The sequence below is a fragment of the Lepidochelys kempii genome, chromosome 4, assembly GCF_965140265.1.
Source record: "Lepidochelys kempii isolate rLepKem1 chromosome 4, rLepKem1.hap2, whole genome shotgun sequence".
NCBI classification, from domain to species: Eukaryota; Metazoa; Chordata; order Testudines; family Cheloniidae; genus Lepidochelys; species Lepidochelys kempii.
Window position 1 is genome coordinate 37,973,461 of NC_133259.1, and position 14,463 is coordinate 37,987,923.

Consider the following 14,463-nt stretch of genomic DNA (forward strand, 5'->3'; position numbering starts at 1 on the left):
GAGAAAAATATAAAACAGAACTGGAAATAATTTTGTAACATTTATTTTGCCAGTTTTTGTTTGAAATGCCAGGGTGCTGGTAGATAACGTCTGTGTGGTAGAACAACCAACATCAAGATGGAATGTCCCAATCGTAGAGTTAGTGCTAGTTAATATAATCTAATTAAATTAATTGATATAAACTTTTTGTTTGTTTGTTTGGTTTCTTTAAATCTATCTTATCAAATGTGCCTCCCATCCAAAGGGCAAGTCCCGAATATGGAATCAACTGAGCAACAGTCACATATAATCTAAAAAGGAGACCCAGTTAGTTGAAAAATCTGCTTTATTGGAAACAGATTAAAGTTCAATGATACTTACTGCTAATGACTGATGGAACAGTAATTCCACTTATTGGGAACATCTTCTGGTGATCTAATGGTACTTTGGGACTTGTGAGAGTCAATCTCATGTTTCTTCTTTCTGTTTATCAGCCACTTTCATTCCCTCCATAGCTGTGTTATGTACCGTGTAAACTGTTCAATACTGCTTGTTGTTTGCTCCTATCAGGTCAACAACCGGTATGGGGCTGCCATACCGCGTATCTCACAGCTGTCCCTCTTCCAGGAATTTTGTAAACAGCAGATTCAGCCCTTATTCTTATGAAGATAGCACCTCTACAGCTCTCTGGGCAGCAACATTACTACTAGTGCCGGTCAGAACATTTGTCTGATTCTTTTCCCCCATTAAAACACAACAACATTGCTTAAAAAAATAAAAAGAAACAAAACAAAATGTGGGATATCCAGGTTCAATTCGGTTATCTACTTCCTGTGTGACCTTGGACAAATCACTTAATCTCTCTGTGCCTCAGTTTCCCATCTGTAAACCGGGGATAACAGCATTTCCCTACCTCTCAGGGATGTACATCTACATATTCTTTAACAGTCACAAGACACTCAGAAGTTGCAGTGAAAGGACTCGGATTATTTAGATTAAGGGAAACAGGAAAATCAATCTACAACAGAAGTCATTCAGTGTAAAAGTGTATGATTGCCATTTGTGCATGGAACAAATTAACATGATAGAAAGTCACTAATCCACAAACCAGATACTGTAATTCTCAAACAAACTCCCAGAGGTTTCACTCATATGCCCCACAAAAATTTAATACCCCAATGTGCAAAGTCTCATGTTACTAGGAATTTAAGTGTATAAAATATACTACAGTACATATATCCGTATGCTAAAAAGTTATCATACTATTTAACAGTTTTGCAAAATTGTTTAAAAAAAAATCTACCAGCCTAGGAACAGCATCATTACCTACCCTTTCCTATGATAAGGATGATGATAAAAACCACAGGTATTTTATTCACCCACGCAAATAAATTACTTATCTCAGAGAAGAACTCTGTCAGCTAGTCATAAAATTAAAATTCATTTGTCAAGATAAATGAAGATTGCCCCGGGTTTACCCTTCAAATATGAGTTGTCAGCTGGACACCATCTCTGTCCAGAAAAGACTGGCCAGATTCTCTCTGTGGCAGTCTGCAATAGTCTACGAGTTGATCTGTGATGTACTGAGGCCCCTCAAAAGCACATTGATAGGATGGAAACCACCATCATGAGGACCTGAGTGAGGCATTGGCTGCTCCTCTACACCAGGGTAAAATGTACTCTTTGTGACCTAGTGCAAATCACAAACAACCAATGTGCCACTCTCTAGAAAATCAGGTCTCAGCTTGCTCCACCCAAATGTTACAACAGAAAAAAGGTTTTGGCAAATGAGACCTCGAAACCTGTTCACAATGTCCAGATAGAGAACCCATACTCTAAAAAATATTTGTCCTTCAGTGACAGTAAAATCCTGTTCCCACTTGAAGTCAATGGCAAAACTCCCCTTGACTTCAGAGGAGTCAGGATTTGGTCCTGATTGTTTGCAGTTGAATATTTTTAAAAACTCTGAGGAAATACTTTGCCCGTTGTTTTTAAAAAAACAAATTTTTATTTTATTTCTACCATAGCACGGTCAGCATTTGGTTGTGGATACAATCCTGCCCATGGACACGTACATGCTCCCACTAATTGGCCCTGTATGTTTTGTTCTCTTGGTCCCTGCTGTATATACAGTCATTAAATAACAACAGTGTTAATTAACACTAAGTGGAACAACAACTGTAAAGATAAGTGTTTAAATAAAAAGCCCTCTTATCTTACTACAGAAATATTTTCTCTACAAATCAGCCGCTAGTCAAAGTGTATCATTTTTGAGGCCAACATTTCTGCTTGCATAACCCCACTGATTTCAGTAGAGTCATCCCAACAGAGACTCTAGCCCATGATCTGACCTTTGGATGAGCCCATGCTTATGCTCTGGACATCCAGTACCCACAAGCAGGGGGAAAAGGTGAAATAAAAACAGTGTTTTATTACAATTCCTACTTTGTTGAGGGTCAAGCAATAAAGAGAAATTAGCTACATAAAAGAATCCTGACATGGTATTTCCTATCAGATCTCGCTGTTTTCAAGATATCTTAAAAATGAATTGCCTATGGCGATTCACAAAGTTAATTTAAAATGTAAAAATACTCATTTTTCCTTTCTCCAATCTGTAATTCTCATGTCGGTGTAGAATGTTAATCTGCCATTCTTGGCTCATGGAAACACAGCTGGATCATAAAAGGATTATTTTGATCAAAAATAAATCAATGGTCTATACTTCCTGGGCTACATTATGACTTATTTGAAATAACTTCGCAAACTGCACCTAGACAGATGAATCATTTCCGAAGGGAAGGTTCTAATTCTACCCTGCCACTCAGACACAGTTACTGAGGTAACCACCAAGAAGGCTATTCCAACATTTAGTATCTTGACAAGGCCAAGGGATTAGTAATAGTCTCCACTTATATATTCCTTTACTGTGTGGAAAAGAGATGCACACATTAGCTAGTTAACCAAAACACCCTTAAGCAACATGCATCTAGGCAATTCTATAAGAGGATACTCTTCACATATCACCTCAATAGTGAATTTTGCAGTTTCCTCTCTCACAATTCTAAAGATTAGTCATGGATGTGGAAGCAGACAGCGTTAATTAACATGGCTCAAACACATCACAGTTCTCTTTAGAGCCTGCCTGGTAGGGGTTTAACTCCTAATATTCAGAGTCTGACTTTTAGGGTGATGAGCACCCACAAGTTCCAGAGACTTCAGTGCCTAAATATACATTTGAGGGACTGGTTTTAAGCACCCAAATTGGAACATTTTAGTTTTAGTTGAACAGTTTTAAGCAAGTAGGGGAAAAACAGAGGTCCTGATAAGGCTACAGAAAACTCTAATCCCTTTTAACTTGGTATGGGAGTTGCCTTTTCTGAGACTCCTGGGGTAACCTAGCCCCAGATCCTTCCAGGCATTTAGGTGCTTAAATACTTTTGAGGATCTGGGCTTACTCCTTACCCGCTTCACTTGCCCTTTCTCCTGCCTATCAGTGAGCCATTTCATTAGGACTGCCTGGCATAAGCCCTTAGCTCCAATTGCCCTCAGCAGATATACTTCCTTATTACCATAAACCTTGCCCCCATGGGATACGGTTGACAGAGGCATGGGCACGGAGCTAATTGCCTGTCTGCTGGACCCACTTAGGCCATCCACATGCCATCATAGGATAACAGCAATCCCTTCTCCTTACAATAAAGGCAAAGAGCAATTCCTTTAGCATCTCGGAAATGCATATAATAATAAATAATAACAACAACAATAATTTTAATGAGGGGGGTGATATCTATTATAATTTCATCTCATCTTCCTGCAAAAGCTTTTAACTACGGCTGCTGAGTGCAAAGATACATTGAAACGTGGGGGGGAAAATCAGCAAATTTTGTTAGACTGCCTTATATGGATAATCTTAATAATAATTCCCTTAAAGGAATTAAAAACTATATGAAAGCAACAAAAAAAATTCTTGACGAAAATGTGTTTTAAAAAAAATCTAATTACAGTATTTAGGATCTGATCATGTACTGATATTAGCTAGGACAGGCCTTTATACCTGTTCAGAGTCCTGGTGGCGATAGGAATCGTGTGTGGTTTTCTTTGTACTCTACATGTACTTTATATTAATGTTTTCATGATAGATCATTTTTCTTAACTGTCTTTATTCAAGTTTCTAAAACCATAAAAACCAACCAAATCTTTAACTTGCATAACTGCTCTTTACCCTTAATGAGTTAAGCAAGCCTCGATGCCAGTCAAACTATTTTAGAACTGTCAACAATGTTAAATATGTAGTCTAGTGTGATCTGCCAATTATTGTCCTAAAACTTATCATAATTTTGATATTTTCTGAAGCTTTTTTTGTTTTCTCTGTTCAGCAAGTGAGTTGCTGAGATGAGGAAAATTATACAAAACACACTGTGATCTCTTTACCTTGGAAGTTTATCCAGCACAGTCTTCAGCTCATTACATATGAGTTTAACAAGGCCACTCTTGATGTTACTATAGGACACGTCGATCATGAAGATATAGGCTGGTGAGTTTGGAGGCTTGTTGTTCTACAGAAAAGAAACAATCATCATCCACATCCACAAAGCAAAACTAGAAAGAGTGACACATTAAGTCCAACAAAATCTACAGACAGCTCAAACAGGCAATCCAAATAATTATTTGATGGTTGACACCTATACTAAATAAATAAATAATAATTAAAATGATGATCTAATCTTTGAAAAGCACCATCTCTGGAATAAACCATTATTACAGGATAATAGTTTCCTACTAGTCTAAAACATCAATGTGAAGGTGTTTATTGGAAGTGGACAAATATTACAGGAAGTTTTCTGTAAACTTTCAAATGTTTAAACAACAGGTCTTTGGCTCTTTGCACATCTTTTATTTTTCCATTCCATGTATATTTGTATAATAGCATTTCACTAGCATAAATTCTTCAATTCAATTTCCATCAGCATTAACACTGATAAGCTATAGGAGACCAATCGGAATTAAACAAAACAACTCAGTCACTTTAGGATCTGATCCTGCGCTGAGATTAGCTAGGACTGGCCTTTATGCCTATGAAGTGAGCTGTAGCTCACGAAAGCTCATGCTCAAATAAATTGGTTAGTCTCTAAGGTGCCACAAGTACTCCTTTTCTTTTTGCGAATACAGACTAACACGGCTGTTACTCTGAAACCTATGCCTATTCAGAGTCCTGTTGTTGATAGGAATTGTGTGTGTTTTCTTTGTACTCTACATGTACTTTATATTAATGTTTTCATGATAGATCATCTTTCTTAACTGTCTTTATTCAAGTCTCCTCAGGATCCCTGCTGTGTTAAGTGCTTTTTATTCTGACATGCATGCTCTTCAACATTTTCAGGGCCAAGACCAGGCCTGATAAAAAACTTTCACCAGAAGCATTACAAATGATACCAAACTTTTCTGTCTACAATATTCTTTTTAACAACATATAATATCTTTTTCTTTTTGCAGCCTGGGAGACGTTTTTCTCCTCAGAAGTGCAACTCCTGCACTTTGACTGGCTGTGAATAAGCATGCTTTGTGCTCCAGCAAATCTTGACAACAGCTGAATTTAGAACCACTGAAAGGCCCCCTGTACTTTGAGAAACAGCTGATTTTATACAAGATAAATAAAGCATGAGCTCATATCATTTATATGTAAACAAGAGCTAGGCACCCAGCAACATATTGGGTTGGTATTGATTCTTCTGGGTAAAACTTCTTACATGTTATTTCTTGTTCGTACTGCAGGTAACGTAAAAATGATGAACATACTGTACTAAGCTACACCAAGTTTCTATATATAACATTTATTTATAAAGTTGTTAAAAAGTGGGTGAGGTAATCTCTTTTATTGAGCCAACTTCTGATGGTGAGAGAGACAAGCTTTCAAGCTTACACAGAGCTTTTCTTCAGGTCTGGGAAACATACTCAGATTCAGGGCTTGTCTACACTGCCAATTTACAGCGCTGCAACTTTCTCTCTCGGGGTGTGAAAAAACACTCCCCTGAGCGCTGCAAGTTTCAGTGCTGTAAAGTGCCAGTGTAGACAGTGCCCCACTGCTGGGAGCTTCACCCCCCCGTGGAGGTATTTTTTTGCACCGCAACCACACAAGGCATGTTAAAGCGCTGCCATGGCAGCGCTTTAGCACCGCCAGTGTACACTAGCCCTCAGAGTGGAACAGATTGTTTAGCATAAGTAGTTAACATGTATTTCAAGGAGCCATGTAAAGTGAAGTGGCCCATTAACATCGCTTCAGTCACAGGGAAAGGAAGGGAAAAATAAAATGGCAGCCAGGGAGGGGTGCAGGTTTGTTAGTGGGTTATAAACTGTTCTCATAAGCCGTAAATCGAGTGTGTCTAGTCAGTCCATGATTTTTAATGTCTAGCAAAGTTATGAATTTAAGCTCCCAGGCTCATCTTTTGAAGGTGTTGTGCAGGTTTCCTTTTGAGGATGAAGACTGTGAGGTCAGGTATGGAGTGATTGTTTTGTGAAAAGTGTTTGTCTTATTTTTCTGTGAAAGAGTTCATTCAAGAGCATAGTGATTGACTGGTTTCACCCATTTGTTGTACTAGGGCCTTTGGTGGGGATACCACATGTTGCCTAAGCATGCTTAGGAACCATGAAAGGTGTGTCTTTGCAGAGAGGTGGGTTGTTGATCATTGTAGCAGTGAAGAAATGTCTGCAGGTTTCGTATCTGTTGTTCTGGCAGGGTCTGCTGCAGCTTTGAGTGCAGGTGTGTCCTGGTCTGTGAGGAGCTTGCTTCTGATGATGAGCTTGGAGAGGCTGGGGGGCTGTTTGAAGGCCAGAAGAAGGAGTTCAAGAAAGATTTCTTTAAGAATGTGGTCGCCGCCATTGAGTATGGGTTGTCACTGTTTAATGATACCACTCCACACTGCAAAATATACAGGGTAAGTAACAACTAAGGGTGCACAGTCAGAGGGAGTTTTATTGCCAGATTGAAGGAGGTTCTTGGGGTATTTGGGTGGCCCGATCCATGATGCAACCTACTTCTCTGGTGGAATGTCCTTGTTTGGTGAAGTTGGTTTTAAGTGTGTTTAATGCAACCCAGACACTGAAGTCCTTTATTCACAACAGAAATCAAATACGGCATGGGCAGCAGCGATGCAATCTTCTCTAACCCTTTACCTACACTAGAAATGCTATTGCTGGTTCAGTTGTACTAGCAGAGCTCCCTAATGAAGACACAGCGTATACCAACAGGAGAAGTTGCTCTTATCAGAGTAGCTAAACCACTTCCCCAAACAAATTAGCTAAGCTGATGGAAGCACTCTTCTGCCAGAATAATTGTGTCTACACAGGGGCTTCGCCAGCATAACTATGTTGGCTGGGGGTATGGTTTTTTCACACCACTAAGATAGCTACAAACAAAGCAACAAACCTCTGTAGTACAGACCTGGCCTAAAATGTTTCACAAAATGTTCCTTGGCTTTGTTCTAAAGGCACTGCTAGGGGTGACAGCAGTTCAGTTTCCATGACTATTCAGTCTTTAGCTTCCCTACTAAAACTAGCAATGATTGTTATTTAAGGTCTCGTGCAATGGTGTTTTTGCTTGCTTGCTTGTTTGTTTTTATGAGGTGGACACCCAACCACTAGGAAATGGTCCAAAGCCAATCATGTATGCTGTTCCACAGCCATCAGATAAATAGTTCCAGTCACTTATTGAGTCGTATTTGAAACACAACCCTATAAATGAAACTCCACTTTCTCATTACCTATCCCCTCAATTATAACATTCCCATCCCCCATACATTTACCCTCAACTTAAAATTATGGCCCTCATTCTCCCTTCAGTTACACCATTGTAAGGCAGGAGTTCTACTGATCTGGGAGGAAAATCAGGCCATGTTTATACAAGCTGTTTTTATTTCAGTATTTGGACCCTATTTCAAAAAAATCAAATATACTTTTGTAAATCCCACAGCAGTTTATAAAAAGATCTTGGCTAATTTCTGACAGATATAGGACAGAAATGAGATGTTGTGCTTTTGCCACATCCGCCTAACAGAAGAGCAATAATACAAAACAGCTGTTATTTGTTAACATTTTCTGTAGCTGTTCGTCCTCATCGTTTGATAAGCCCAAAGGAAGTGATCCTTCAGTTTTGGTCTGAGATTTAGAAAAGAAACAAACTTTACTGACTCAGACCAAAGGAAAAAAATATCAAATAACTCTGTCAGATTCCCAACAGGCAATAGCTTAACACTTCCAAAGAGGCTTTATATTTCTAATGGATTTATTTTTTTAAAAAAAAATCTTGAAACAAATCCACACCAACGTGCACTTTTGTAACAAGAAGATTATAATAGCATGCTCCTTGACAAAAAGCTACTTCTCAGAACTCCTGAATGAATTAAGCTTTGTGTCAAGAGCTTTGGATATAAAACTATTACCTGAAGATGCAAGCGTCAAAAAGAATCATATTCTAGAACAGTGTTTCCCAAACTTGGGATGCCACTTGTGCAGGGAAAGCCCCAGGCGGGCCGGGCCAGTTTGTTTACCTGCCGCATCTGCAGGTTCGGCCGATCGCGGCTCCCACTGGCCACGGTTCGTCGCTCCAGACCAATGAGGGCTGCGGGAAGCGGTGGCTGGTACGTCCCTCGGCCCATGCCACTTCCCGCAGCCCCTGTTGGCCAGGCACAGCGAACTGCGGCCAGCGGGAGCTGTGATCGGCCAAACCTGAGGACGCGGCGGATAAACAAATGGACCGGGTCCGCCAGGGGCTTTCCCTGAACAAGCGGCATCCCAAGTTTGGGAAACACTGTTCTAGAACAAACAAAAAGTATCTTGAAGATATTTTAGTGGACACACCCAATAGACAAATTAATTTTCAAAAGTTATGGGGCAGCTCTTCAGCTGCCATAAATGAGCACAGCTCTACTGACACTGATGGAGAGACATCCATTTACTGTAGCTAAGGTTCCCGCATTATATTCCTATTCCTCCCCCTCCCTATATTGTGCAGGAACCTCAGCTACAGTAAATGGATTGAATATATATATATTCATTCCTACTTGAGCTCATTTCAGATCTGAGTCCTGATCCAGATCCCAGTGAAGTCAATGAAACGGTTCCCAATCATTTCAGTGATCTTTGGATCAGGCCTCCAGTGAACTATGAGGTCAGCTAATCAGCCTGCTGAGTTCCTCAAGTTTACTAACAACAAAAACACATACTGACTAAAATCTTAGCAATAAGTTGATGTTCTGAAGCCAAATCCCTGACTTCAATGGACGTTAAGGGCATTCAAGACTATGCAGGCTCCGACTGAATTCTTAAGCTTATCATTACTTTGATCTTCCCTCCATTGAAGCTAATAGGAGTTTTGTTGGTCTACGATGAGAACTGAATGTGGATGTCTTAGAGCTCCATCATGGACGGAGAACATCACACTTGACATACTGTGAATTAAGCTAAAAGCTAGCAAAGGCATGTTCAAATAAGAATTTAAATACTTCATACTTGGGAAAATACCAGCAAGTTCTCTCAAATTATTTTATGTGCGTGGCATGTGTGTTCGAACAAATCTAGGACATAACCAAAACGATAAACCATTTTTTGTCCTTTCAGGCCTTGATTGTGCCCTAGAACCACCAAGACAGATCCCTCCACCTGCACTGAACCCTCCTGAATCCCATACGGCTCCATGTGGACATAGGGATCCAACCACACACTTCTCCTTGCAGGATTAGGGCCTGTAGGAAAATAATTCTTTATGTAAGCTAATATAAATAACCACACGTGTTTTCTGTGAGTGGAAACACTCCATCACTGCTCAGTCACTAATTGTCACCAATTTACTATTAACAGGAACCATGATCAAATACTAGCCCAATCTATCTTCAGAGATGTGGTCTGCTACTTAATGTTAATTTGAGAAAGCTATTTACTTTATCAGTCTCACTGGGGGTTGGGGGGGCATTTTTAATGTGTCTTGATTTTACAACAGACTTAACATGTACCTACACTTTATTTTTACCAACACTTTTCTGGATTAAGCTTACGTTAGTTTTTGGCCACATTTCTAACATGGATAAGGAGTTTGATAAGCTATTACTGACCTCCCCACAGAAGAAGACAGAAAAATCTAAAAGGTTGCACACAAATGCTGTACATGGTGTAAATTAACAAAGGGCTGGATTTTAAAATCTTTTCCTCCATTTAAGGTGTTTAGATGTCTGAGCTCTAAGAACAATGTGCTTAGACATCTGACTGAGTTAAACTGTTTCTGAAGATAAGCACAAGACGTGTCTGCAATTATTTTAAAAAATGAACTCCTGTTAAGGACAGGTTCACAATTTGAAGCCACTTCTGGAGTAGGAAGGCAGCCAAGCAGATATGCTGCGCACAGCAACCTGTGTGCACACAAGTGGGGATGAGAAGTGTATGTTTAGCCAAGAACATTAGGCAAACCGTTACTTTTACCAAAAGTACCAGGGGATCATTCACATCTACAAAGAACAGAGAAAACTCAGTTTATCAACCACAGAGATGTAAAGGGTTTATGTGACCCTGCTGGGTTATGAAATTGGGACTCCAAGTAGTCTGTTTCAAACCCAAAGCTCAGATCTCTCAGCCACCCACAACCATTATGATTTATTTTAACAATTAACCATGCTGAACTGTTCAAGCTCTATTGGGAATCCTCTTAATTCCTCCACTCCCCAACTAGTTTAAGGGCCTTACCCAAAGTACACCGGAATCAAGGGAAAGACTTTCATTCATTTCAATGGGCTTTGGATGAGGCCCTCAGTGAGTTCATAATATGAAGACCAAACCATACTTCCACAGCTAACATAGTGGTCAAACACACCAGTTTTCCCAGAAATGAAAAGTTTCAGGTCAAATTCTTAGGCTGAGATTTTCAAAGCAGAGAATGAGATTTAGCCACACATCTGCCTTTAAAATTAATAGAAGACATGTGACTAACACGTGACACTGCTTTGAAAATCTCAACTGTAGCCTCTAGAACAATGCCATACAGTTAGGACCAAATCAAGGCCCCAGCTGAAACTTAGTGGATCCACCACCTTTGCTGCAATGCCTTGTAATTCTTATTTGACAATGATATAATTCAACAATTGTTATAACAGAAACCACGAGCAACAGTGTTTATGTGGGGGTGGATGGGGAGGAGGAGGTTAGTTTTGGTATATTATTCCATGCTTCAATTTTAAAAATGTTCATAGACTTCTGAACTTCTGGTGTGAAGTAGAAAAAGCTTTATTCTGCTTTAGGTATTTAAAAAATTCAGTTTGTTTTACCTACATTTGTAAACAGTTTTCCATGCTGGAAATACTTACTCTGCAATAATCCAATGTAGCGACATATTCATATGATCCTAGAGATAACTCTGGCCTCTCATAGTGGTCTGTTCTTCTGCCAATGTGATCCAGATGTTGAAAGAAGAATGGAGGGACTAAAGAAAAACAGTAAAACTAATTTTTCTTCTTTTAATAAACACAACAGAACAAATGCAGTCTCCCATTTCACCACTTGAGGAAGGAATGCAAATGCTTAGCTGGGAAACTAATTTTATGCAGAAACTGCACAGTTTTAAAAAGAAAAAAGTTATTTTGTGCTTATTGTCACATGCGTGCTCCTACTGTGTTTGAAAGACTGGGTGTTTTCTCTCGTGAACACTTGAATCTTCCGCACTCATCCTGCACAAGCTTGAGTAGCTGTGGATGGTACAGGCTGGGGAGAAGAATCTGCCTTTCCAAGGATGCAAGGACAGAAGGACTACTCCAGGCTAGCTACTGCAAAACTGAAGCTGTCATAGTTCCAGTGAGAGATGCCGATGGATCTGCAGAGTCAGAGTCATCAGCCCCACCTCTCCACCAGACAGCCCCACTCCACCCACAAGTCCTGCTGCACAGAAGGTTGCTCTAACAGGGTTTACAAATCCTGGCCTTCTGTTCTGTTCCACTGTGTCGGGAGCATTCCGCAATCATAGAGGAGAGGTGCAGGACTTCACAACTAAAAGTGAATCACACAGATTACACTGCAGGATTCTTGACAACCTTAGGAAATGAGTCCTAAGAAAATTAAATAGTTGCATCTGAACTGGAGGATGGCAATAACATTTCTTCTCTAATTTTTAGAGCAAGAGAAGGCAGCAACCCTTCGCCAGTTAGTTCTCGGATACCTTCACTTAAGCTTTTTACATCTCAGTTTTCCCCACCTGTAAAATGGGGACAATGCTTACCTACCTTGCGGGGGGAGTTTTGAGGCTCAACTAAAGGTTGTAAAGTGCTTTAAGACTCTTGGATGAAAGGCACCATAGAAGTACAAAGTATGCTTTAAACTGATATTCTAATGAATACATGACGATATTTACACTGTTTATAATGCACGCAGTATGTGTTTATGAGAATTTAAATTGAACAAACAATAAAACTTGCTATCTGCTATACTATGCCCAAAAGATTGAGCTTCAAGCCAAAAAGGAGTTGGCATGAATCTTTCAAGGTTCATGTTTCAGAGCTGAAAAGATTACTGTATTAGGGAAAGCACTATACCACTGTGATCCTGCTGAGGAAATCCAACTTGATACAAATGTCTAGAAAGACTAGTTCTGGCAAAGATTTGGGATCCAGCCAAAAGCAAAAGAACGCTTACTTATGAGTCACATGCAGCACACTTGAACAAATATGGCATGGTATCTTCTGTGAAAACCAAGCTTGTCACAGTAAGATTAATAGGTGATTTAACCATTAAATGCATGGTCACAGACATGACTACTCTTACGTTGTTCTAAATATTTGTTCTTTGCCAGGCACTTAAGCATTTTTAAATACATTTATTTTCATTTGAAATACTAGCTGGCAGTTTGGAATAGAGCAAAAACATATCCTGTGTTGACAAAGCATTTAAAAAAGAAAACTTTTGATGAAGCTACAGACAGGATTTCATTGTTTTGCATGGCTATATTTTGTTACAGAACATTTCTTTTTAAAAGTGGATTTGACCAAAGAGTTTCTGCATATTTTCTTAGTAAACTATTTAAAAAATAATTCATATGGAATCCTACTGGGCACATCTGACTAATAATTTTCATACGCAGAACAACTAGCTGAAGGCCCATCATATGACAGGATGTTGTCAAGAAATCATCTTCCAGTTGTGGTTGCATTGCACATCAAACGTAGGGCCCCAATTCTCTGTTCCGGCTGCATGGTAAAGGAATATATAGAAAATAACAGAGCGGTGCTGAAAGCAAAAGTGGCTTTACACCATGATTATGCTGTCCTTATTCTGGGACTGTCTGAGGACTGTTTAGAGCAGCCACAGGGGCCAAATTTGTGTCCAGTTGCTCTGCAGCAGGAGAACCACTAAGGAGCAGAAGCACTTTTCACTGGAAATGCCCCCATTACTCTGCCTAAGTCGTTTTGAGATTCAGCCTAAACTGGATGAATTCCATAACTGCTGGCTTTACTAAGTTTACAGTGCCTTTGTGGAGTGGAGCAAAAGGGCCATAACAGAAAGAATAACTGGGTCTAGTATTTGTATCCATTCACGGCCACATCATCAAAGAAAGTGCGGTTTAATTGTTGCAATGTTCTGTCTCCCCAGCACCAGTTAAAGAGCTGTTATGCCCAGTTTAAAGTGATAGTGAAGAAATCCAATTCCATATTTTCACCTCCATAAAAGGAAACAGAAGAGTGAAGGTGTCACCAGAAGAACTTGACTGAACTTTATTTTTTGTAATGTTACATATTCAAGTACTGCTATTTCTTCAAACTTGTTCAATTATATTTCCTGAAATCTTTTCTATTGATACAAGATGCAAAGGCTCGATCCTCCATGAAAATCAGAGCAGCTTCCCTGATTTCAACAGAACCAAGCTGATTTGCAAAAGCTGAGAATCTGACCAATAAATGTTTTCAAAAGTTAAATAAGTTATTCAGTCTGACTAGGAATGGAGAATTTGGATCATAGAGAATAACATGCCAAAAAGACTCCATAGATGAAGTACTGACTGTCCCATAGAGATGCATGGTAAAAACTCCCATTCACTTTGATGGGGCCAGGATTTGACTCCAAATAAGTAAATCAAGAAAATAATACTACAGATGCAGTTTCCGGTTAGCATTAATGAATGAATGAATATACACAAATAGTAGATAAATGTCACTTACCGTCATTTATGCAGTTGCAAAATCCACATTGATACTTTCTTCCCCCTTCAATGAACTGCATGAAGGGACACATATAGGCTTTGCATCTGTTGCATCGAATTGGCCCAGTCTCCCCATGGTTAACAACATAAAGAGGTGTCTACACAGAATGGAAAATAGAGTCATGAAAAGCATTACTAAAATACTAAACCTAAAAACAGTCTGGAAATATACTGATGCATCTGAACTCTCTTGTTAATTATTGCTTCTTGATCAGCTAAACTCTATCCAGGATTCACCCAAATGCTGAAACCTTAAATTT

At 39.4% G+C, this 14,463-nt stretch overlaps 1 protein-coding gene across 3 annotated transcripts in view; it reads right to left on the bottom strand.

Annotated features, from left to right (window-relative positions):
* Positions 1 to 14,463, bottom strand: part of SEC24D (SEC24 homolog D, COPII coat complex component) — a 95,095-nt gene that overhangs the window by 22,381 nt on the left and 58,251 nt on the right. For all 3 annotated transcript variants that reach the window (XM_073340990.1, XM_073340991.1, XM_073340993.1), the window contains 3 exons: positions 14,163 to 14,301; positions 11,325 to 11,440; positions 4,411 to 4,535 (listed from right to left, as the gene is read on the bottom strand). In XM_073340990.1, coding sequence (XP_073197091.1) covers positions 4,411 to 4,535; positions 11,325 to 11,440; positions 14,163 to 14,301 — 380 coding nt within the window. The remainder of the gene's footprint in view (positions 1 to 4,410; positions 4,536 to 11,324; positions 11,441 to 14,162; positions 14,302 to 14,463) is intronic.